The sequence below is a fragment of the Panthera pardus genome, unplaced genomic scaffold, assembly GCF_024362965.1.
Source record: "Panthera pardus isolate Hobbes unplaced genomic scaffold, ASM2436296v1 HiC_scaffold_12, whole genome shotgun sequence".
Classification (NCBI taxonomy): Eukaryota; Metazoa; Chordata; class Mammalia; order Carnivora; family Felidae; genus Panthera; species Panthera pardus.
Genome location: NW_026526677.1, coordinates 16,626,694 through 16,650,537, shown reverse-complemented (window position 1 = coordinate 16,650,537; position 23,844 = coordinate 16,626,694). Strand labels below are relative to the sequence as shown.

General features: G+C 37.5%; 1 protein-coding gene across 4 annotated transcripts in view; it reads right to left on the bottom strand.

The window, feature by feature from the left end:
- The window catches only part of CKAP5 (cytoskeleton associated protein 5), a 113,518-nt gene that overhangs the window by 55,324 nt on the left and 34,350 nt on the right, over nt 1-23,844 (bottom strand). For all 4 annotated transcript variants that reach the window (XM_019412339.2, XM_019412342.2, XM_019412341.2 and 1 more), the window contains exons 2-8: nt 16,637-16,730; nt 15,947-16,140; nt 14,320-14,526; nt 9,024-9,195; nt 8,255-8,387; nt 7,922-8,022; nt 6,048-6,161 (exon numbers count right to left, since the gene is read on the bottom strand). In XM_019412339.2, the coding sequence (XP_019267884.1) occupies nt 6,048-6,161; nt 7,922-8,022; nt 8,255-8,387; nt 9,024-9,195; nt 14,320-14,526; nt 15,947-16,140; nt 16,637-16,693 (978 nt within the window). In that variant the 5' untranslated portion in view covers nt 16,694-16,730. The remainder of the gene's footprint in view (nt 1-6,047; nt 6,162-7,921; nt 8,023-8,254; nt 8,388-9,023; nt 9,196-14,319; nt 14,527-15,946; nt 16,141-16,636; nt 16,731-23,844) is intronic.

Below are 23,844 nucleotides of genomic sequence, written 5' to 3'. Positions count from 1 at the left end.
TATTTAATTTTTCACCCAAAACCCTGTAGATAATATTAGCAAATTTTATAGATTTCAAAAATTAAATATAGATTAATTTGCTTGAGGTAAGAACTAGCAAATGTGATATGATGTGATTTAAATCCAGTTCTACTCCAAAGCTTTGCTTTCTTTGCTAAAGCATATTCATGCTGTAAACTCATGCTATGGCAAATTCATTTTCCTTATGAGAAAATGAGATCAGGGTCCGAATAAACATTTTGTTAAATCCCTAACTACTGTAAATCCATGGAGAAAAAAATTCCCTTCAGTTTTTTTTTTTAATTAAAAAAAAAATTTTTTTTAATGTTTTTATTTATTTTTGAGACAGAGAGAGACAGAGCATGAGCAGGGGAGGGACAGAGAGAGGGGGAGAGACACAGAATCTGAAGTGGGATCCAGGCTCTGAGCTGTCAGCACAGAGACCGACGCAGGGCTTGAACTCACAGACCGTGAGATCGTGACCTGAGCTGAAGTCGGATGCTTAACCGACTGAGCCACCCAGGCACCCCTCCCTTCAGTTCTGTATTAAATTCACTATTTTTTTTTTAAATTTTTTTTTTTTAACATTTATTTATTTTTGAGACAGAGAGAGACAGAGCATGAACGGAGGAGGGTCAGAGAGAGGGAGACACAGAATCTGAAACAGGCCCCAGGCTCCAAGCTGTCAGCACAGAGCCCGACGCGGGGCTCGAACTCACGGACCGCGAGATCGTGACCTGAGCCGAAGTCGGCCGCTTAACCGACTGAGCCACCCAGGTGCCCCGTGTATTAAATTCACTATTAACATTTGTGGGGCACCTGGGTGGCTCAGCTGGTTAAGTGTCTGACTTCAGCTCAGGCCATGATCTCACAGTGAGTTCAAGCCCCACGTCGGGCTCTGTACTGACGGCTCAGAGCCTGGAGCCTGCTTCAGATTCTGTGTCTCCCTCTCTCTCTGCCCTGTCCCTGCTCGCACTCTGTCTCTCTCTCTCTCAAAAATAAATAAACATTAAAATAAAAATAAATTCACTATTGACATTTGTAAATGTTTGGATTACTTTTTTTTTTTTTTTTTTTTTTTAACCAAAAGAACTCTCAGGTATTATTTAGGTGCTAGGCTTCAGATTTAACATCTACATGTATATTCTAGGAATGGTCATCAAAAACATGCCAGACCCCATTCCAAGAAATCTTAGTTCAATGAATCTGGGATGGGATTTGGAGCCAGTATTTTAACATAATTCAGAAGCAGATGGCCATCGATCAATCCCATTCTTAGGAGAATAGTTCTCCTTATCCACCATTAGAGCAGTAACCAGTGGAAGCTGAATCCTAGACACTGATGGTCCTAGGAAAGTTTTGAAGAGGATGTTGTAAACCTACTATAATTCAAGATGGTAAAGGACTGAATGAACTTATAGGTGAATAATGGATCAGGCCTATTTGCCTATCAACACATGTCAAACATCCCAGTTTGACTAAAGTTGTTCTAAACTGGGAAATGGGAGTGAGGGAGGTGGAGAAGTGTTTATTTTTAAGACAAATAGAATATGCAGGGAAGGACTCCATTCCAGATTTGAAAACACTCTGTGACTCTGTTGTAGACTATAGGAAGGAAGCTTTAGCTCACAATGTTAATTTAACCTAAATAATGGGAAATATTCTATAATTAAAAGTGCTGTCACTTCTCCCTTTAAGCTAGGCCTACAATAAGATTTTAAGTACAGATGATCCTTGAGCAACATGAGGGTTAGGGGCACTGACCCCCCATGCAGTCAAAATCCACATATAACTTTTGACTCCCCCCAAACTTAATTACTGATAGCCTACTACTGACCAGAAGCCTTTCTGATAACATAAACCATTGATTAGCACATATTTTGTGTATGTATTATATTCTATATTCTTGTGATAAAGTAAGCTAGAGAAGTTATTTAAAAAAATCACAAGGAAAATACATTTACACTACTGTTCTATATTCATTGAAAAAAACCCATGTGTAAGTAGGTAGACCCATGCAGTTCAAACCTGTATTGTTCATCAAGGGTCAACTCTAGTTACCATCTAGTATTTATCTTTAACTAGCAATGTAAGCTACTGGTTAACAGTAACCAGAACAAAAACATTCTGCTGACAAAGAGAGAAGTCAATTAAATCCACCATGATTATTGTGTTTAGAAAACTATGATGGGGCCACCTGGGGGGCTCAGTCAGTTAAGCATCCGACTTAGGCTCAGGTCATGAACTCATGGTTTGTGGGTTCGTGCCCCACGTCGGGCTCTGTGCTGACAGCTCAGAGCCTGGAGCCTGCTTCAGATTCTGTCTCCCTCTCTCTGCCCCTCCCCCACTCTCACTGTCTCTCTCTCTCTCTCTCTCTCTCTCTTTCTCTCTGTCTCAAAAATAAATAAACATTTAAAAAATTAAAAAAAAAAAGAAAACTATGATGAATGTAAGCAATAAGGGGGGAAATATAGAAAAACCAAGTGAAAAAAGTCTAATAACACATAAGTCTGTAGAGTATATAATAAAAACACCTTGAAAACCCAAATCTTAATCTAAAGATATCAACCAACATCCATAGGTAATTGACAAGTCAAAGAAGATATTGGGGGGAGGTAGGAGTAAGGGGCAGGGGAGAAGGTATCTTTATAAATGAAGGAACCTATAACTTGTGAGAACAGGAAAGTCCATAAAATATGCTAAGTCAGATGACAGCTTGAAAGAAGACAGCTTAAGAAATAATTTCAGGAATACCATAAGGAATTTCAAATGAGTAGTTCTTTACTACTTGTATTAAAGGCAAAAAATAGTGAAATTACTGGGATTACTCAATATAGACAATAGAGAGAAAAGACTATGGAGGGAAGAGTGATCGGTCTGTAGCCTACTCAATCTCATTCTCTTATTTCACCATTTCCACGTTTTTGATAGGTCTCTCTTAAGTCAATATAATATGAATATGAAGTTTGTGTTTACATGTAAGTAAAATCACACACAAAAAATTTTAATGCCTTGTTTCAGGTTAATTTATACAATTGAAGTTAACTTTTCATTGTTTTAAATATTTTAACCACAAAATTAAATTTCTTTTGATTTGTTTGTAGCCTTTGATCGCCCTGCCCCCCACTTTACCATGTGAAGAGGGAGAAGTTTCTCACAGAAATCTATTGTCTCTATGTCTACCTAAATATAAAATCCATGATCCTATCTGCAAATCAGCAAAAGATTATATTTATATTCATAATGCCAATGGAAATCACAGAACACTATTTGAAAAGCTAATATCCTAAGGAAATCCATGTGGAAAGTATCAACTAATATTTGTACCATTAGATAAGAAAAAATGAGAGCTTTTATCTGAGGCTTTGAGAATTCAGGGCCAAGTACTAAGATTCCTGATAAAAATTATACGCTGGAATTCACAGAGAATCTGAAGTTCTCAAGGCCATTAGAATTTCATTTCCTTCTCTTAGTGCCTTTTTACCCCTCCTCTTTCCTCCCAAGCTCCAGGTTGGTGAAATCTTTTCCCCCTGGGCAACTCCCTTCTCACTAATCTTGCCTGGGTCTGGGTTCTTCAGGATTGGAAGATGGAAGACTAAAAGATTGTGACAAATCATATCTCTGCCTCCAAATCTCACTTGGAAGAAAGTGTGGGAGGCTGACAGTGAGAAAACATAGTCCGTTCTCATTATTCACGGGTTTCATATTTGCGAATTCACCTACTCGTTAACGTTTATTTATAACCCCCAAAATCAATTCTCGCAGCACTCTCCTGGTCATTCAGACAAGCAAAGAGCTGTGGAAAATCTGAGTTGCCTGGTGTGCACATTCCCAGCTGAGAATGAACAAAGCAACACTCTGACTTCTTTCAGCTCTCATACTGTAAACAGTATCTTTTTCATGGTCTGTTTAGTGCCACATTTCTTTTTCTTTTTTTTTCATTTTTGTGATTTTCGCTGCTGCTTTCACTATTTAAAATGGCCCCCAAGGGCAGTGAAGTGCTGTCTAGTGCTCCTAAGCACAAAAAGGCCGTGATATGTGTCACGCAGAAATTATGTGTGTTAAATAAGCTTTATACAAGGCATGAGTTATAGTGCTGCTGGCCCTGAGTTCACCGTTAATGCATCAATAATATATATTAAATGAGACATCTTCAAACAGAATAAAATAAGTTATGTATTGACTGGTTGATATTGTTGAGATGTTGAGACCAAAGAGTCACAGGACCCTAGCCCTGTGCCCTGTGTTCCCTTAGGAGCAATGGTTTGGTATTTGCTATTCAGTGTTTTGGTGACTTTACAGAACATAAGTACCACGAATAATAAGAATAACTATACTTACATGTGCATATAATTAAAAATTAACCTCCTCTCTCACCATTCTAATCCTTTGTAATTTCAGGCTGAAGAAGCAAATGAAACAAAGTTTTCTATATTTAAGAACATGTCTTCACAGAGTTTGTTCTTAAGCTCTACACCTATGTCCACAGTGTTTGATCTATATTTTCAGATTTTATGGAAAGCCACTACATATAAATTTATCCACCAACAGCATTCAACTTGGTTAAACCTAAGCAACACCAAACCAAAACACCAAAGTGTTTTCTAAAAACATTTCTTTCTTGGGGCGCCTGGGTGGCTCAGTCGGTTAAGCGTCCGACTTCGGCTCAGGTCATGATCTCACGGTCTGTGAGTTCAAGCCCCGCGTCAGGCTCTGTGCTGACTGCTCAGAGCCTAGAGCCTGTTTCAGATTCTGTGTCTTCCTCTCTCTCTCTGACCCTCCCCCATTCATGCTCTGTCTCTCTCTGTCTCAAAAATAAATAAACGTTAAAAACATTTCTTTCTTATTTAGCACTTGCCTGCTTTATAATGACATTTCCCTACATCCTTTACTTTGCACGCAGATATACAAGGTGGCATCATTAGCTATCTAATGGAAAAATATGCCTCATATTTAGTATTCGTCCCATTAAATAGAGCCAATTTAAATAGTTCATCCTACAGGGGCGCCTGGGTGGCTCAGTCACTTAAGCATCGGACTTTGGCTCAGGTCATGATCTCATGGTTCGTAAGTTTGAGCCCTGCGTTGGGATCCGTGCTCACAGCTCGAAGCCTGGAGCCTGCTTCAAATTATGTATCTCCCTCTCTTTCTGCCCCCCCCCACTTGCACTCTCTCTCTCTCTCTCTCTCTCTCTCTCAAAAGTAAATAAACATTAAAAAAATAAATTAAAAAAATAATAGCGGCGCCTGGGTGGCTCAGTTGGTTAAGCATCCGACTTCGGCTCAGGTCATGATCTCACAGTCTGTGAGTTCAAGCCCCAAGTCTGGCTCTATGCTGACAGCTCAGAGCCTAGAGCCTGCTTCAGACTCTGTGTCTCCCTCTCTCTCTGCCCCTCCCCTGATCATGCTCTGTCTCTCTGTGTCTCAAAAATAAATAAACATTAAAAAAAAATAAATAAATAGTTCATCCTATGGAATTATAAAACTGGAATATTTGGTTCTATATTAGAAAGACCCTCTTTTTCTTGAGGTCTGTATATGCTATCAGACAGCATACTTAGAGTAAGTGATAATAAACAAAGAATAAAAACCAATCCCTCCACACTAACATAGGACACAATCCCTCCACACTAACATAGGACAGTCACTTTAAACAATCCTTTAAAAGGGCATGCCTGGGGCACCTGGGGTGGTTTAGTCAGTTAAGCGTCTGACTTTGGCTCAGGTCATGATCTCATGGTTTGTGGGTTTGAGCCCCGCATCGGGCTCTGTGCTGACAGCTCAGAGCCTGGAGCCTGCTTTGGATTCTGTGTCTCCCTCTCTCTTTCCGCCCCTGCCCCGCTCATGCTCTGTCTCTTTCTCAAAAAAAAATCATAATTAAAAAAAAAAAAAAAAAAAAAGGGTATGCCTATAATTAGAAAACCATCAATAGTGTTCCTTAAATGGCAATGTAGTTGTGATAAAAACAACGACAGATGATGAGAAATTCAAAGGCCTGGTCTGTTGTTGAGATACCAATGTACCAATGTTGACACTCTTCATGTTTACCTTCTTTAATGCTTTTACTAAATCTGCATAATCGCCTGCTTCCAGTTTGGGGTTTTTCACTAGTACTTCTACAGCCTCCAGGGCTTCTTTTCTCTCTTGCCATTTTTTTGCCTCCTGCAAGACATAGTATGAGTCACTTATAGAACAGAAAATAAGGCAAAATAAGAAAATAAAAGTCTATTTCTTGCATGCTCCTAATTCAAAGATACATAATTATTTTTTGTTTTCAGAAATTTTTTTCTAAAGCTGGTTAAAAAATAAAATTGCAAAATTGTGCAGCAAATCAGAATGATTTGCTCATATATACGTATAAAATTTTGTTCATACATAATAAGTATTTTCATAACATTTCATAACCCTAAAAGTTCTACAAGTAAAAGAATGGGATACCACAGACTTTTCCTTCTCATTTTCTAGGCAAATGTTAGTAAACAAGTATTAAACAGAAAACACTGCTAGAAAGCATTTCTAGCATATCTCACAGGTGAAAGGAATGTCCATACTAACAACATTAAAAAGACTAGAAAAAGACCATCATACAACCAACAGCCAAAATTGTTCTAATATTGGAGATCAGTTTTATACATTGGTGCTACAATGCTAATCCTTTTGTTTGATAACCATAAAGCAGAAAATACTTCACTAGAGATCAATTAATCATTCAATAATTTTGAATACCCACTATTTGAAAGAACTGGGGATATAAAGAAGATGACAAACTTGTCACCCTGGAGGAGATTACAGTGGAATTCAATTTACCAAATATTTGTTAATCAGAAGTTAATGGGGGACTGAAGGAGCTGATGGCAGAGCTAGGAAGGTCTTCAATAAATAAATCAATCCTAGGTCAGGACCACTATGAAAAGAGAAGTACAAGCTGCTTTGGTGTTACAGCAAGAGGATTTAATCTACTTTAGGCTAACAGGTAGGATCTCCCCTAAAAAGTGATTCTTAAGGTAAGACCTAGAAGATCAAGAAGTATCATGGGGTGAATCGGAGAGAATGCTATAGGCAGAAAGAACAGCATATATTAAGGTCCAGAGTTTAGTGGGGAAAGTGTGGCATATCTGATACCGGGAGGAGTTCAGTATGATGGGAGCACAATAATTAGACAGTAACTAGAGAAGTGGCTGGAAGATAAGCAGGGGCCTCAAACGTGTCATAGTTTGCCTCAATTGCCATAGGATGATTTCAGACATTAGTGAAGCAATGATATGGGAAGATTTTTATTTTCAAAAATGACAGCTTTGATTACATTGGAAAATATGATGGAAGGAGGCAAGAGCAGAGACAGTCTTATAAGAAGACTACTGCAGCACGTAGGGCAAGAGATGGTGGTGGTGGTTGGGATAAGACTCTCGGTTGGGAGTAGTTGTGTCTCTTGGGGTACATTTAGTAAAGTCTGGAGACATTGTGATTGACTTGAGTAATGGTATTATTGATATTAGGTGGGTAACTGCCAGAGATGCTGGCAAACACCCCACAATACACAGGACGGCCCCCCAAAACCAAGAATTATCTGGCAAAAAATGTCAACAGTACCAAGGTCAAGGAACTCTGGGGTAAATTACTGGCAGTGGGATGGAGAAAAGGAGATGAATTTGAGAGATATTTAAAGGTAAAACCAGGAAGACAATGAGGAAAAATGAGAAGTCAAAAATAATGTTCTGGTTTTTGGCAAGACAAGTAAAAGAAAGTGCTACAGTAGGTATATATACAAAGTAGTATGGGAACAAAGAAGCAACTGATTCATTCTCCTAGGGAAGATACTGGGTGGAAGGGGGCATACCGGGCAAGGGCTCCATAGAACACTCTAATTATAATCTAGTAACTGTTTAACATGAAATAAATGAAAGAAGGTTACCGTTACTTACAATTTTATCATAAAAATCTTTGGGAAGTTTGGAAAGAATTTCTACTGCCTCCAATAGCTCATAAGCATCTATCTGTGGCACCTCATCACCATCATCACCACCTTCCAGAAGAAAAACAAAACAAACCTTAAAAACAGATGGAATGTTTCTACTTACCAAAAAGTTATCACTCCTTTCACAACCTAATGAAATCGCTGTATAGGAAGAATCCGTTGTTAATGCTATAAACAACTTCTATTGTATTAAATGGCAGTCCTACAAAACGTGCCTATGTTCTTGGGGTAGGGCCTGTTCTTATTTTCAGAGAAACCGGTGTTTTAAAAACTGGCTTACCTCCCTCAGCATCGCCACCAGCAGACTGTTGCTGTTCCAATTTCGCTTCTAGTTCTTGCTGGGAACGCAGAAATCGACTTGGTTTAGGAGCACCTGTTGGCAATTTGACCCATTCTTCTTCTAGTTCTTTCAACTACAAATATCATAAAATATTTTTAAAATATGCCTACATCCTCACCATTACAGAACATTTACTAACATCAGAACCCAATTTCTTCTTTATGTAGTTCTAACAAGGCAAACAAGAAACGATATACATTTAAAGTGTATATATTTGGTATATACCAAATACGTGTTTGACATAAGTCAAACTGACATATTTACTACCTAAGATGTAGGACTAAGCACTTAGAAAAAAATCTACTTTTTAGAACACTCATTAGTTCATGAATTCAGATATACTTGTATTAGATAATGTCTCTGAAACTAACTGTAATAAAAAACAGATAAAATGCATTTTGTCCAAAAAACAGATAAAATGCACTTTGTCCAAATAGATATTAAGTCCTGCTACCCAACAGCATGATAAAGGGATCTTTTAAACTGCTATAGACTCAACACTGACATACTAGAATCACTGAATGCATGGTATTTAACTTGAGAAGACAAAATAACATCAGAAACAGTTATCTGAGAGAAAAAAAAAAGGATTTCAAAATTAAAAATGAAAAAATAATTATTTGTAAGGACAGAATATCAGCAACAGGAAGGAAATATCTTCATATTAACCTTATGCAAATACAACCAAAAAAATTTTTTTGTGTCTCACCTGGACAGAGTTTATATTTTGTAATGGGGGTCTCAGAGCGTCCCGAATCCATCTGTAAATCTCCACAGCAATTAGTTTTGCTTCATCTCGAACAGCCTTTTCTCGAGACTCAAAGAGTTTTGGCAACACTTTGATAATTGGCTTAAGCAAGATGATTTTGGAACCAAATTCACTAGATGTAAAAATTGTAAAAAAAAAACTTGTCAGCCTGCAATCTACTTGGGTAGTATTTTCTTTTGTATAGACGTTTCATTTTTTTCTAATTTTTTTTTGCCATTATACTTAAATTATAAAGAGCTATTTATACTTTTTTTTTTTTTGATGTTTATTCACTTTGAGAGAGAGTGCAAGCGAGGGAGGGGCAGAGAGAGAATCTCAAGCAGGCAGGAGAGAGACAGAGAGAGGGAGAGAGAATCCTAAGCAGGCTCTGCGCTGCTAGCAAGAGCCCAATGTGAGGATCAAACTCAAAATCGTGGGATCATGATCTGAGCAAAAATCAAGAGTCAGACGCTTAACTGACTGAACCACCCATGCACTTCTCAAACACAGTTTTGTACTTACTATATATATATTTTTTATTTTTTTAATTTTTTTTTTTTAACATTTATTTATTTTTGAGACAGAGAGAGACAGAGCATGAACGGGGGAGGGTCAGAGAGAGAGGGAGACACAGAATCCGAAGCAGGCTCCAGGCTCTGAGCTGTCAGCACAGAGCTGGACGTGAAGCTTGAACTCACGGACTGCGAGATCATGACCTGAGCTGAAGTCGGACCCTTAACTGACTGAGCCACCCAGGCGCCCCTGTACTTATTATATATTAACAGAGTTACACAGGTTGAGCTATTTTAAAATGGCCAAGAAAAAAAAAAAACAGAAGAAAAAGGAACCTCATAACCATGTATTTTTTTTAATTTTTAAAAATATTTATTTATTTTTGAGAGAGAAAGAGACAGAGTGAGAGCAGGGTAGGGCAGAGAGGAGACACAGAATCTGAAGCAGACTCCAGGCTCTGAGCTGTCAGCACAGAGTCCAATGAGGGGCTTGAACCCACAAACTGTAAGATCGTGACCTGAGCCGAAGACAGATGCTTAACCGACTGAGCCACCCAGCCTCCCCCATTTGTTTTTTGTTTTTGTTTTTTAATTTGAATCCAAGTTAGTTAAAATATAGTATAATGTTTTAGGGGTAGAATTTAGTGATTCATCACTTACACTTAACACCCAGTGCTCATCCCAACAAGTGCCCTCTTTAACTCCCATCGCACATCCCCCCACTCAGCACCCCGCCAGCAACCCTGTTTGTCCTCTGTATTTAAGAGTCTTTTATGGTCTGCCTCCTATTTTTATCTTATTTTTCCTTCCCTTCCCCTATGTTCATCTGTTTTATTTCTTAAATTCCACATATGAGTGAAATCATATATTTATCTTTCTCTAATTTCACTTAGCATAATACATTCTAGTGCCACCCACGTTGTTGCAAACAGCAAGATTTCATTCTTTTTCATCGCCAAGTAATATTTCATTGTGTGAGTGTGTGTACATACACACACACACACACACACACACATATATGTACACACACACACACACACCACATCTTCTTTATCCATTTGTCAGTTGATGGACATTTGGGTTCTTCCCATACTTTGGCTATTGTTGATAGTGTTGCTGTAAACATTGGGGTGCATGTGCCCTTTCAAATCAGCATTTTTGTATCCTTTGGATAAATACCTAGTAGTGCAATTGCTGGCTCGTAGGGTAGTTCTATTTTTAATTTTCTGAGGAACCTCCATACTGTTTTCCACAGTAGCTGCACCAGTTTGCATTCCCACCAGCAGTGCAAAAGAGATCCTCTTTCTCTGCATCCTCGCCAACATCTGTTGTTGGCTGAGTTGTTAATTTTAGCCATTCTGGCAGGTATGAGGTGATATCTCATTATGGTTTTGATTTGTATTTCCCTGATGATGAGTGATGTTGAGCATCTTTTCATGTGTCTGTTAGCCATCTGGATGTCTTCTCTGGAAGAGTGTCTATTCATGTCTTTTGCCCATTTCTTCACTGGATTATTTGTTTTCTGGGTGTTGAATTCAATAAATTCTTTATGGATTTTGGATACTAACCCTTTATCTGCTATGTCATTTGCAAATATCTTGTCCCATTCCCTCAGTTGCCTTTCAGTTTTGTTGATTGTTTCCTTCGCTGTACGGAAATATTTTATCTTGATGAGGGCCCAACAGTTCATTTTTGCTTTTGTTTCCCTTGCCATATCTATGTTTAGATGTCACTCTTCCAAGAGTATTATGTAATGTCTAGGGTCCAGAATAATATAAAAATTTTAAACTAACCTTCTAGGTAACCATACTGGGGATAATTCACATCTATAAAGGACCAAATGTGTAATATCTTAAATATATATGTGTATACATATAAAAGCTTAAAAACATAAACAAATCACTTTATACACATTTAGATGAGTGAAATCTACTTTCGATAAATTTTTAATAGTTCTTATGATTAAGGTAGTTCACTCAAAATTGACAGCTTACTAATCCTGGCAGAGTATTTCACTCCTGACTTCGAAGCTATCACCCTGTAACTCCAGGCAACCTAAATCTCTCTTTGCTTAGTTTTTCATGCAGAAAAGCTGCATTCTGACTTCTTTTAAAAAGGTAGCACATTTAACCTTATATATCTGTCACATTTTATATTTTTAAGTTCCTAACTGGCCAAATTTAGCTTTCTGAGTCATTGCTAACATTTCTGCATAGCAAATTCTGGAGCAAGAGGGATTTAGTTATGAAAGAACACTGACATTCTATAGTAGAACTCATATACAGTTGAACCTTGAACACAGGTTTGAATTGTGCGGCTCCACTCATACATGGAATTTTTATAGTACAATATTGTAAATGTATTTTCTCTTCCTTATGAGTTTCTTAAAAACATCTTCTTTTCTCTAGCTTACTTCATTTTAAAAATACAGTATATAATACAGATAATATACAAAATATATGTTAATTGACTGTTTATGTTACTGGTAAGGCTTCCAGTCAACAGTAAGCTATTAGTAGTTAAGTTTTGGGGGAGTCAAAAGTTATACACAGATTTTTGACTGCATGGGGTTAGCACCCCTAGCCCCTGTGTTGTTCAAGGATCAACGTATTTATCTATTATTTATTTTATCTTCTATACACAAATGCTACAAAAATTTTCAGTATAGCTACTGACATATTCCAACAGGTTGGAGAAGATGGCAAATACTCTACTTCAGAAATTATATTTAAAGAGATTATGTAAATAACCTGGTATATCAACCACAGCATGGTTATGTAAATAGTTTAAATATAGATATAACATGAAAATAAACTAGATCTCCAAGATTTCCTTTAAAATCCCCTTTATTTTAATAGAAAAGAACATTTAACTTCAGCTAACCTTTAAGACTAAAGGAAAAATAAGAACTTAGGGTTATGAAATAATCATCACCATGCCTGAAGAACCTAACATTTGGGATCTCTGAGTCTTCCTTTACATTACTATGGTTTCATCTGAATTTTTTTTTGTTTCACTCTCCTGGCCTACTGAAATATGTAAGAAAAGCCTATGGAAGAGGTCTACATGGAAAACAGATACCTTAACAAACAAAACCTAACCTTGATACTAAATATATTACTACAGAAAACCAGCTAGGGTGGGGCGCCTGGGTGCCTCAGTGGGTTGAGCGTCTGACTTTGGCTTGGGTCATGATCTCGCAGTTTGTGGGTTCAAACCTTGCATGGGGCTCTGTGCTGACAGCTCTGTGCTGACGGAGCAGAGCCTGGAGCCTGTTTCAGATTCTGTGTCTCCCTCTCTCTCTGCTCTCCCTCCTTTGTTCGCGCTGTCTCTCTCACTCTCAGGAATGAATAAACATTAAAAACAACAACAACAACAACAACAAAACAAAACCCAGGATTGAACAGTTTGGCCTTTTTAAGGTCCCAGAGAGCTATCTAATTATACTATATAGATTCTGAGATGCATTAAGACAAATAAAGAACTACACAGGGATGGAACTAAGCTACATCTGTAAGGAAAACATAAGAAGATATACCTAACTTGCTCTTTTTCTACACTTATTCTGCCAGTCAGTTTAAAAGTAAAATAACCAGAATTTACAGCATTTTCGATTAGAATCTTTTGGTTAAAGGTAGATTATAGCACAATATATATCTTTATTAAGAGATCCATTACTAAGGACCACAACATATTTACTGAGATAAGCGCAGTTTTGATAACCAAGTCAATTCACTAAATTTCTAAAATGATAAAAATGAGCACACTATTTATTAGTCATAAAAACATACCTACTATACACTATACTAGGCTTGAAATGAGGAAAAATTTATCACACAAAAATCTAAGTGAAAGTCTAACTTTACAAAAGAACATTATGAACCAAGTGAAAGACAACATAAAATTTAAGACTTTTAAATTGAGGATCATTTAACAAAATTTAAGAATTTTGATATTTCCATGTAAGATAAACACCAAAAGAAGCATTTTCTCCAAGAAGTAGGTCATACACAAAATCACAAGTGAGCTAACTCGGGATGATCTTTACTCCCATAGGTCACACATTCAGGATTTCACTATAACTGAACTTTCTAAAGCTTCTCATGTGGACAGCATTGGAGACAGGATGTTAGATTGGAAGGATTGCCAAATCAGAACAAACTAGTGTTCAGATTGCCATAGCAGATTATAGACACTTGTTCCTGAAAGAGATCTCATTCATGAAAAACTTCATTCTAGTGTTGAAAATAACTTATTACATAAGGGTAAAAGTTATTTTCTATTTGTTATTGCTGTGCTTCTGTTTAAAGGCATATAGCATTTCCTTCTACTTTACTAAAAAGGCATCTGAACAAAGGTTTGCTTTGGCTAATAAACTGTCTTTAGCCAATATTCCAAAGTACATAAATATATGCTTGGGGATAACAAAAGAAGAGCTGCTTAAACATTCTAAGGAGTTTTTCCTCAAAAGGCCAATTCATAATTGGAGAACAGGTCAGAAACATTCCCTGTTCATCTTCATTAGAAGGGGATTTAGATAAAATGACTATGCAACACCACTTGAAGGCTAAAACTACTGAATAGAAAGCACCACACTTGAGGAATGACTTTAGCTTTCCCGGGTCAATTTTCCTGGCTGGTGTGGCATGCCAAGCCAAGTCCAGCAGTTTTCATTTCCGTTTAAGCCAGGAACTCAAACGCAATTGAGATATTCTAGTTAACAGAACCAAAGCAAAACATCTTACCTTAAGGCTTTCCTCAGTGTCTCTATGCAGGCCACTACAATCTTGGGGTTCTTGTTGTCCAGGCCTTTTAGGAGCTCTTCTTGCACAGCCTCTCCTTTCTCAATCTCTATGTACATCAGACAAATCTCAATGCCTAGCTCCTTGGCTTTGGCTTTGGGCTGGTTGAACACTTTACTTACGACACCTGACACAACTTCTCCTGTGGTTCTGTAATACAGAATACAAAACACCCCCACCATCACACACACAAAAACACACTTCAGTAGAAAGAGCTGGAAAAGATCATGGGGGCGGGGGGCAATGACAAATACTTTTTAAGATGTTTAGAAACAAAGTAAATGAGTTTCTAATTTTTAAATTTATGTTTAAGAACATGAAAGATAAACTTAATGCAAATCATAAAAGTTTAAGATGTATCACACCAGGCAATGACACAGAACCATAGTTTCTGTTTATAAATATAGGAAAAGTCGAACAAGAAAGCAAAAATCCCTTGAAATCCCATTACCCAGAGAAAACTACTTTCAGCTATTTGGTATCCATCCTTCCAGATCTCTCTCTCTATATGCATAGAAAATAGACAGACAGAGAGACAGACAGACAGATAGAGAATATATATATACAGATATATTTCACAAAAATAGGATTACAGAGTTGTTGCTTTTTTGAAAAATTTTTAAAAGGTCATTTTAAACATTTCTTAGAACAAGAGAATTTCTTCACGGAGGGAATGGATATGTACCTTTAAACAAAAGGCTGCTCCCTAACTCCTTGGCAAGACTTTATAGTAACTTAACTGCTGTGTGTCTCTTCTAAATTAAATAAAACCTAGACCACTGGAAATCAAAAATAAAGTAAAAAAAAGGAATGGTCCCACTAATGGCAAGGGAAACACAGTGATGCTGGTAACAAAACTGTCAGATCGATGGTGTATCATCTTTGAAGTCAAGTATATATTTCTTGTGCACTTAAGTAGAGGGTTCCCCCCTCCTTTTTCTTGTACGGAGGGCTCCTTTCAATGACATCGGGATACCATTAGAAAACCAGGTCTATGAGGTATGAGAGAGTGGGTGATCAGAAACCTCTATCATCTACAACTCAAGTCAAATGGGCCAGGAGCCATGGAAGTTTAGTTAGCACCACCTCTCCGAAAAGAGAAAAATGCCTAATGACCACAGAAAGAAAGGTGTGTTTCTAAGATCACCTAGCCGGGAAGATTTGTATAAAGAAATTTTTGTAATGCCCAAATGTTTTCAGTGAAATTCTGGTAATTCCTTTCCTAACACCTTCCAGTTTCTTCTACAAGCTTCTTGAGATTTTTCTCTCTAGTTTAAAGTAATTCCCATTACAAAAGGCTCAAAAGGAAATTCACTTGTTCATCAAACCTTAAGATAAAAAACTCAAGACTTCTAATTTGCTTCTCTTTAGAGATCTCATGTACTATTTAGATTTCTCAGAGCAGATAAAACCCGAATGAAAAAACAAGTATCAAGGAGCTATGAAGTAAGAAAATGATTATCTTCCAAAAGTGCTAATAACTAAGGACAATGACCCACAAATATACATAACTTAACCCACATAGTACCAGACGAGGGCTTTTACCAGAAGAGTTGGAAAAACTACTTACTTTCCTGCTACATGGGCATTTTCAACATACACAAGTGCAGCTTCTAACCCTTTCAGCTGAACCACTGCATTGGAATCAGTCACAAATTTTTTGATCAGTCCTAAAAATTTGGACCATTCTGGGCTCTTTTCATCCTTTATTTTCTGGAAGATCTTCAGGGCTTCTTCATATCCACTTAACCTTGCTTTCCAGAGCTAAAAGAAAAGTATTTTGAAACAAAATACAATTTAATGAGATTATTATCTACTGTTAATTGGAGAAGTTGAGGGGCGGGGAAGGACTACCCTATACCAAGTAATTTGAACAAAGGACCCCATGATTAGAAACAAAAAAGGAGTTTAAGAAATTCAGAGTTTTCAAAGAGAATTAGCTAATAAACTCATTCTTATAAGTGTTTAATATTTGCAATATTCTTCCAAGGCCATCCAGAATTCCTAACAGGCCACTATAAGTCTATCTCACTTTGTATCCAAGTGTTAGTTTTTACTTCCGTGTAATATGTAATTTGTAATTAAAGATGTAACAATTCAAAAATGAAAAATCACCCTGCTGAAACTGCCTAATCTCCAAAGCATGTTGTTTGTCGGTTGTATTGTGTAATCATTAGGCAGCTCTATACTATCCTGTAACGTGGGAATGCTCACAAAACAAGCCAATGACACTAAAATCTGAGCTCTAGAAAAGTCTTACCTTGTGTTCACATTTCTGATCAACCGGCAGTTTCATCCACTCACTGTCATCTCCCATCGTGCTTCCAGTTTCTCCTCAGAATTAAGAGTAATTCCTAGTCAGACAAAAATCAGTACCTAGTAAATCTAACAATCAAGCAGTCTTGTAAGACACAATGATTTTTCTGAGACTATTATTTTATCATGCATGCACCAATAAGAGTAAAAAAGCTCATTTTTTGGTCAAATGTCCATTTAATTCCATTAACAGAATCTTTAAAAAGTGAAAGAAAAAAGTTACTAGAAAAAAAATCTACACAAAGGGGCGCCTGGGTGGCTCAGTTGGTTAAGTGTCTGACTTTGGCTCAGGTCATGATCTCATGGTTCTTGGGTTGGAGCCCCGCGTGGGGCTCTGTGCTGACAGCTCAGAGTCTCAAGCCTGCTTCAGATTCTTTGTCTCCCTCTCTCTCTGTTCCTCTCCTGCTCACAGACTCTCTCTCTCAAAAATAAATAAAAGATTTTTAAAAATTAAAAAAAAACCCTACATATGGGCACTTGGCTAGTTCAGTGGGTAGAGCACACAACTCCTGATCTCAGGGTCATGAGTTTAAGCCTCACATTGGGTGTAGAGTTTGCTTTTTTTTTTTTTTTTTTAAGTTTATTCATTTGAGAGAGAGACAATGGGGGAGGGGCAGAAAAAGAGAATCCCAAGCAGACTCTGCATTGTCAGTGCAGAGCCCAATGCTACACTCGAACTCATGAACCATGAGATCATGGTTCGGATGGTCAACTGACTGAGCCACCCAGGCGCTAGGAGGAAAGAGCTTACTTAAAACAAGCAAACAAACTAAATCAAAACTAAAAAAAAAAAAAATCTAAATGAATCTAGAAAGGATGGATATGTGTTTTAAAAACAAATGATTGGGGCACCTGGGTGGCTCAGTCGGTTGAGTGGCCGACTTCGGCTCAGGTCATGATCTTACGGTCCGTGAGTTTGAGCCTCGCGTCGGGCTCTATGCTGACAGCTCAGAGCCTGGAGCCTGTTTCGGATTCTGTGTCTCCCTCTCTCTGACCCTCCCCCATTCATGCTCTGTCTCCCTCTGTCTCAAAAATAAATAAACGTTAAAAAAAATTTTTTTTTAATTTAAAAAAAAACAAAAAAAACACAAATGATTATATATTTTCCCAAATGGGAAACTCCTAGATATATAACAAAGCCAGAATAAAACTGAAGAGCTACTTGGCCTTTAAAATGCGAGAAAAGAGTTTCAAAGAAAGTCATACTTATAACTATTAACCTAAAATTCTTTCAGACAATAGTCATTATGAAAAAATCTCAATGTTACCCAGCTCTCTACATAACTCTAGACAATATGATTATATAAAGTAGTAAAAATTAGGGTTGCCTGGGTGGCTCAGTCAGTTAAGTGTCTGCCTTTGTCTCAGGTCATGAACTCATGGCTCCCGAGTTTGAGCTCTGTGTCAGGCTCTGTACTGACAGCTCAGAGACTGCAGGCTGCTTCCAATTCTGTGTCTCCGTCTCTCTCTGCCCCTGCCCTGCTTGCACTCGGTCTCTCTCTCTCTCTCTCAAAAATAAACATTAAAAAAAATTAAATCCCTGAATGAACTATATTTTTATAAACTTTATATCCCTTTTTAGTTAGGTTTATATGCAACATTCCTGTAAAAGCTTTATGCTATTCATTTAGATAACACCTTTTTTTCTTTTTTTTTTTTTATTCTAGAGAGAATGTGTGTATGTGCATGTGGGGGAGGGGCAGAGAGAGGGCGAGAGAGAATCCCAAGCAGGCTTCATGCTGTCAGAGCAGTGCCCAACCAGAGGCTCAATCCCACAAACCATGAGATCATGACTTGAGCTGAAATCAAGAGTCAGACACTAAACCAACTGAGCCACCCAAGTGCCCCGATAACAATTTTTTTTCTGATTATAAAAGTAATATATGTCAACTGTAGAAAATCTGGAAAGTACAGAAACTACATAAGGAAGAAAAGTATTAAAACACAATTTTAGGGGCACCTGAATGGCTCAGTTGGTTAAGCGTCTGATCCTTGGTTTCAGGTCAGGTCATGATCTCGCGGCTTCATGAGTTCAAGCCTAGTCGGGTTTTGTGCTAGCAGCGCAAAGCCTGCTTAGGATTCTCTCTCTCTTTCTCTCTCTGCCCCTCCCCCACTCATGCTACCTCTGTCTCTCTCAAAATAAACAAACTAAAAAAATGTTTTTAATAAAAAAAATAAAACACAATTTTACGTTTACCAGGGTGGCTCAGTTAAGCATCTGACTCTTGATTTTGACTCAGGTCATGATCTCATGCTTCATGGAATCAAGCCCTGAGCTGGGCTCTGTGCTGACACCGCAGAGCCTGCTTGGGATTCTCTCCTTCTCTTTCTCTGCCTCTCCCTTGCTTGTGCATGCATGTGCTCTCTAAATAAACATTTAAAAAACTCCACAATTTTACCACCAATTATTAACCATGATGAGCACTGAAATGTATATCCACTTGAATTCTTTCAGAGTTTTTTCAACAAACATGCAATGTATAAATTATATGAAAAAGACAAGTATAATCCTCTTGGAATCTTTTTCTCATATAGCCACGAACATTTTCCCATGTTTGAGAACATGATGTTTAAAAAAAATTTTTTTTAATGTTTATCTTTGAGAAAGAGCAGGAGAAGGGGAGAGGCACAGAGAGAGACACACACACACACAGAATCCAAAGCAGGCTCCAGGCTCTGAGCTGTCAGCACAGAGCCTGGCGCAGGGTTCCAACCCACGAGCCCTGAGATCATGACCTGAGCCAAAGTCGGACGCTCAACCAACTGAGCCACCCAGGTGCCCCGAGAACGTGATGTTTAAAGGTTGTATAGCATGCCATTTTATAAATGTACCAAAATTACCAATCTTGATGGTGGACATTTGTTTCCAATTTTTCAGGATTATATATAATGTATAAGGATATTGTTTATCTCTCCATCCCCAGTCCCAGTCTGACATAAAATATACCTTCAATAAATATTTGTTTAATGTATACCTTGATGGTGTCTGCTATGAATTGGGTACTGTGTGAAGTATTTTTTAAACATGTTGACTCACTTTGTACTAACAACAACTACATGAAAGAAAGACATTCTCTCTGTTTTACACACTAGGCTCATAAAGTTTAAATAATTTGCCTAAAACAACAGAACTGGATCACATTAAAAATTCAAAATCTACGCCTCTTTACAACTTGTTCCCTCCCATAAAAAAGTAGGGAATATCCCAGTGAAAGCTGTATACTCAAAAGACTTAAGTTTATTAGAGTACATGGAACTTTTATTAAGACTTCTCTCCAAAACCCCCAGAACCCTGAGAAACAATAGCAGTGTGCTTTGGAGTATGAGTCAAACCTTAATAGCAATTCTGCAGCAATGGTGGGAGATAAAGTAGTACAGCAGTTTGTAAAGTAGTATGGCATTACCTAAGTTGAAGATGCACGTATTCTACTTCATTCCTAGGTATATATACCCTAGAAATGGATGCCCCCTGCACTAGAAGATCTATACAAGATATTCATAGCAATGTTGTTCATAAAAGCCAAAAGTTGAAAACACTTCACAGGTTCATCAAAAAGAGAATGAATAATAGTGGAATATTCACTGAGTGCAATATTATATGGCAATGAAAAAGAATGAACTATGCCATGCTTCTCAAACTCTTTAATGACAATCTTTTTAAAACTTTCAAGCAATCCCTATCAAAATAACAGCATTCTTCACAGAGCTAGAACAAACAATCCTAAAATTTGGATGGAACCACAAAAGACCCCAAACAGCCAAAGCAATCTTGAAAAAGAAAACCAAAGGCATCACAATCCTGGACTTTAAGCTGTATTACAAACCTGTAATCAAGACAGTATGGTACTGGCACAAAAACAGACACTCAGATCAATGGAACAGAAAAGAGAACCCAGAAATGACCCCCAAACGTATAGCCAACTAATCTTTGACAAAGCAGGAAAGACTATCCAATGGAATAAAGACAGTGTCTTCAGCAAATGGTGCTGGGAAAACTGGACAGTGACATGCAGAAGAATGAACCTGGACCACTTTCTTATACCATACAAAAAAATAAACTCAAAAATGGATGAAAGACCTAAACATAAGACAGGAAGCATCAAAATCCTAGAGGAGAGAGCAGACAAAAACCTCTTCGACCTCGGGCGCACCAACTTCTTACTCAACACGTCTCCAGAGGCAAGGGAAACAAAAGCGAAAATGAACTACCGGGACCTCATCAAAATAAAAAGCTTCTGCACAGCGAAGGAAACAATCAGCAAAACTAAAAGGCAACCGATAGAATGGGAGAAGATGTTTGCAAGCGACATATCAGATAAAGGGTTAGTATCCAAAATCTATAAAGAACTTATCAAACTCAACACCCAAAAAACAAAGAATCCAGTGAAGAAATGGGCAAAAGACATGAATAGACACTTCTCCAAAGAAGACATCCAGAGAGCCAACCAACACATGAAAGAATGCTCAACATCACTCATCATCAGGGAAATACAAATCAAAACCACAATGATACCACCTGATACCTGTTAGAATGGCTAACATTAACAACTCAGCCAACAACAGATGTTGGTGAGGATGAGGAGAAAGAGGATCTCTTGCACTGCTGGTGGGAATGCAAACTGGTGCAGCTACTGTGGAAAACAGTATGGAGGTTCCTCAAAAAGTTAAAAATAGAACTACCCTACGACCCAGCAACTGCACTACTAAGTATTTATCCAAGGGATACAGGTATGCTGTTTCAAAGGGGCACATGCACCCCAATGTTTATAGCAGCGCTATCGACAACAGCCAAAGTATGGAAACAGCCCAAATGCCCATCGATGGATGAATGAATAAAGATGATGTGGTGTGTATATATATATATATGGTGGAACATTACTCGGCAATCAAAAAGAATGAAATCTTGCCATTTGTAACTACGTGGATGGAACTAGAGGGTATTATGCTCAGTGAAATTAGAGAAAGACAAAGATCATATGACTTCACTCATAATGAGGAATTTAAGATACAAAACAGATGAACATAAGGGAAGGGAAACAAAAATAGTATAAAAACAGGGAGGGGGACAAAACATAAGAGACTCTTAAACATAGAGAACGGAGGGTTGCTGGGGCGTTGTGGGAGGGGGATGGGCTAAATGGGTAAGGGGCATTAAGGAATCTACTCCTCAAATCATTGTTGCACTATATGCTAAGTAACTTGGATGTAAATTTAAAAATAAATCAATTATTTAAAAATTTTTAAGTAATTATACACAAATATGTTTGTAAAATACAATAAAAATTATTAGATCTGTGTATTTTTAGAGTTCCCCAAGGGAACAGAAAATAGTACAAGCACCATGTAAAACAAAACATTTGGTAGTTCTGTAAAAAGTTAAACATAGAACTATCATATGGCTCTGCAATTCTACTCCTGGGTATATACCCAAAGAATTGAAAACAGGTATTCCAACAAGTACATGTACATGCATATTCATAGCAGTACTAGTCACCTGGGCCAATAAACAGCCCAAATGTCCATCAATGGATGAATAAACAAATTCTGGTGTGTAAGTACAATGATTATTCATCCATAAAAGGGAATAAAGTACTGATACAGGCTACCACATGGATGAACTTCACAAACATGATGCTAAGTGAAAGAAACCAAACACAAAGATCCCATATTGTAGAATTCCACTTATATGAAATATCTATAGTAGATTAATCCTTAGAGACAGAATGCAGACTGTGGGGTACCAGGGGTTGGAGAAAGAGCAGGAATAGGAAGAAACTGCTTAATGGGTAAGGAGTTTTACTGTGGTGTGATGGAAATGTTTTGAAACTAGAAAGAGATGGTGCTGACACAACACTGTGAGTATTCAAAATGCAACTGAATTGTTCACTTTAAGAGAGTTAATTTTATGTAATGTGAATTTCATCTCAATAAAAAAAATTTGTAAGTTCTCAGGTGATTTTAATGTGCAGCCTGGGTTAAAAACTTCTAAAGTTATTTTCTTGGCATAAGTTTGAGCTGCAAAAGCAATCTCTCCTATCTGACTTTTTAAAAAGAGAAACACTCAATGAAAGCTTTCAACACATTTTCTAACCAAGAGAATGTGAACTGTCAGTATCTTTCAGTATTCTGTAAGATTACTGCAATACTTTTTCTTTTTTTCTTGTTGGTTGCTTTTTAGAAACCATTAAGAAAAAGAATATCTAACCCAACTGCCTCATGTAAAATTTAGATGACATTGTGTTATATATTCTGAAATGGCTTCTACTACTTTATTGCCTGAGTTTTTAAAAGTTGGTGTTTATGGTTTTGCTTTCTATTAAAAAGAAAGGCATGCTTCATACCCAAACTTCCCCAGCCATTGAAATAATGGATATAGTGTTATGTATGTGGCACTGGGGACTCCTGCTCTTTGTGTTGGTCTTCTTGCAGGATTGATATATTAAGAAAAAAAAAAGGCCTTATCCACTAATTTTCTTCCCTAATTATTTTCATTTTAAAATTAACTTTAGAATTTAATTTTTTACATCTATAAGAAAATATATACAGTTTGTGAGTTAGGAAGCATTACAATAAAATTGACCCATTGACATAACACCCAATCTAAAAATTAGAACACTACCATTATTGGGGTGCCTGGGTGGCTAAGTTGGTTAAGTGTCTGACTCTTGATTTCGGCTCAGGTTGTGATCTCGTGGTTCGTGGGTTTGAGCCTATGTTGGGCTCTGCGTTGACTGCACAGAGCCTGCTTGTGATACTCTCTCTCCCTCTCTCTCTCTCTGCTCCTCCCCTGCTTGTGCTCTCTCTCAAAATAAATAAATAAACTTAAAAAAACACACACAACAGAACACTACCATTATTATTACTTCACCTGGGCATTTCTTTCCTACTCCATCCTTCTCCCACAGAAGCATTTTCCTGGAGTTCGTTTAGTTCTACGCCATAGTCACAGTCACACATCCCTAAACAACAAAATTAACTGTGCTTGTTTGTTAGCTGTAGAAAAATATTATCTGTGTGTTGTCTTCCATGACTTACTTTTTTCATTCAATATTTCATTTGTAAAATTCATCCGTGTGTGTGTACTATAGTTCAAAACTACTCAAAATGTGGTACAAAGGACTGTACTGGATCACAAACGTATCATTCAGAGAC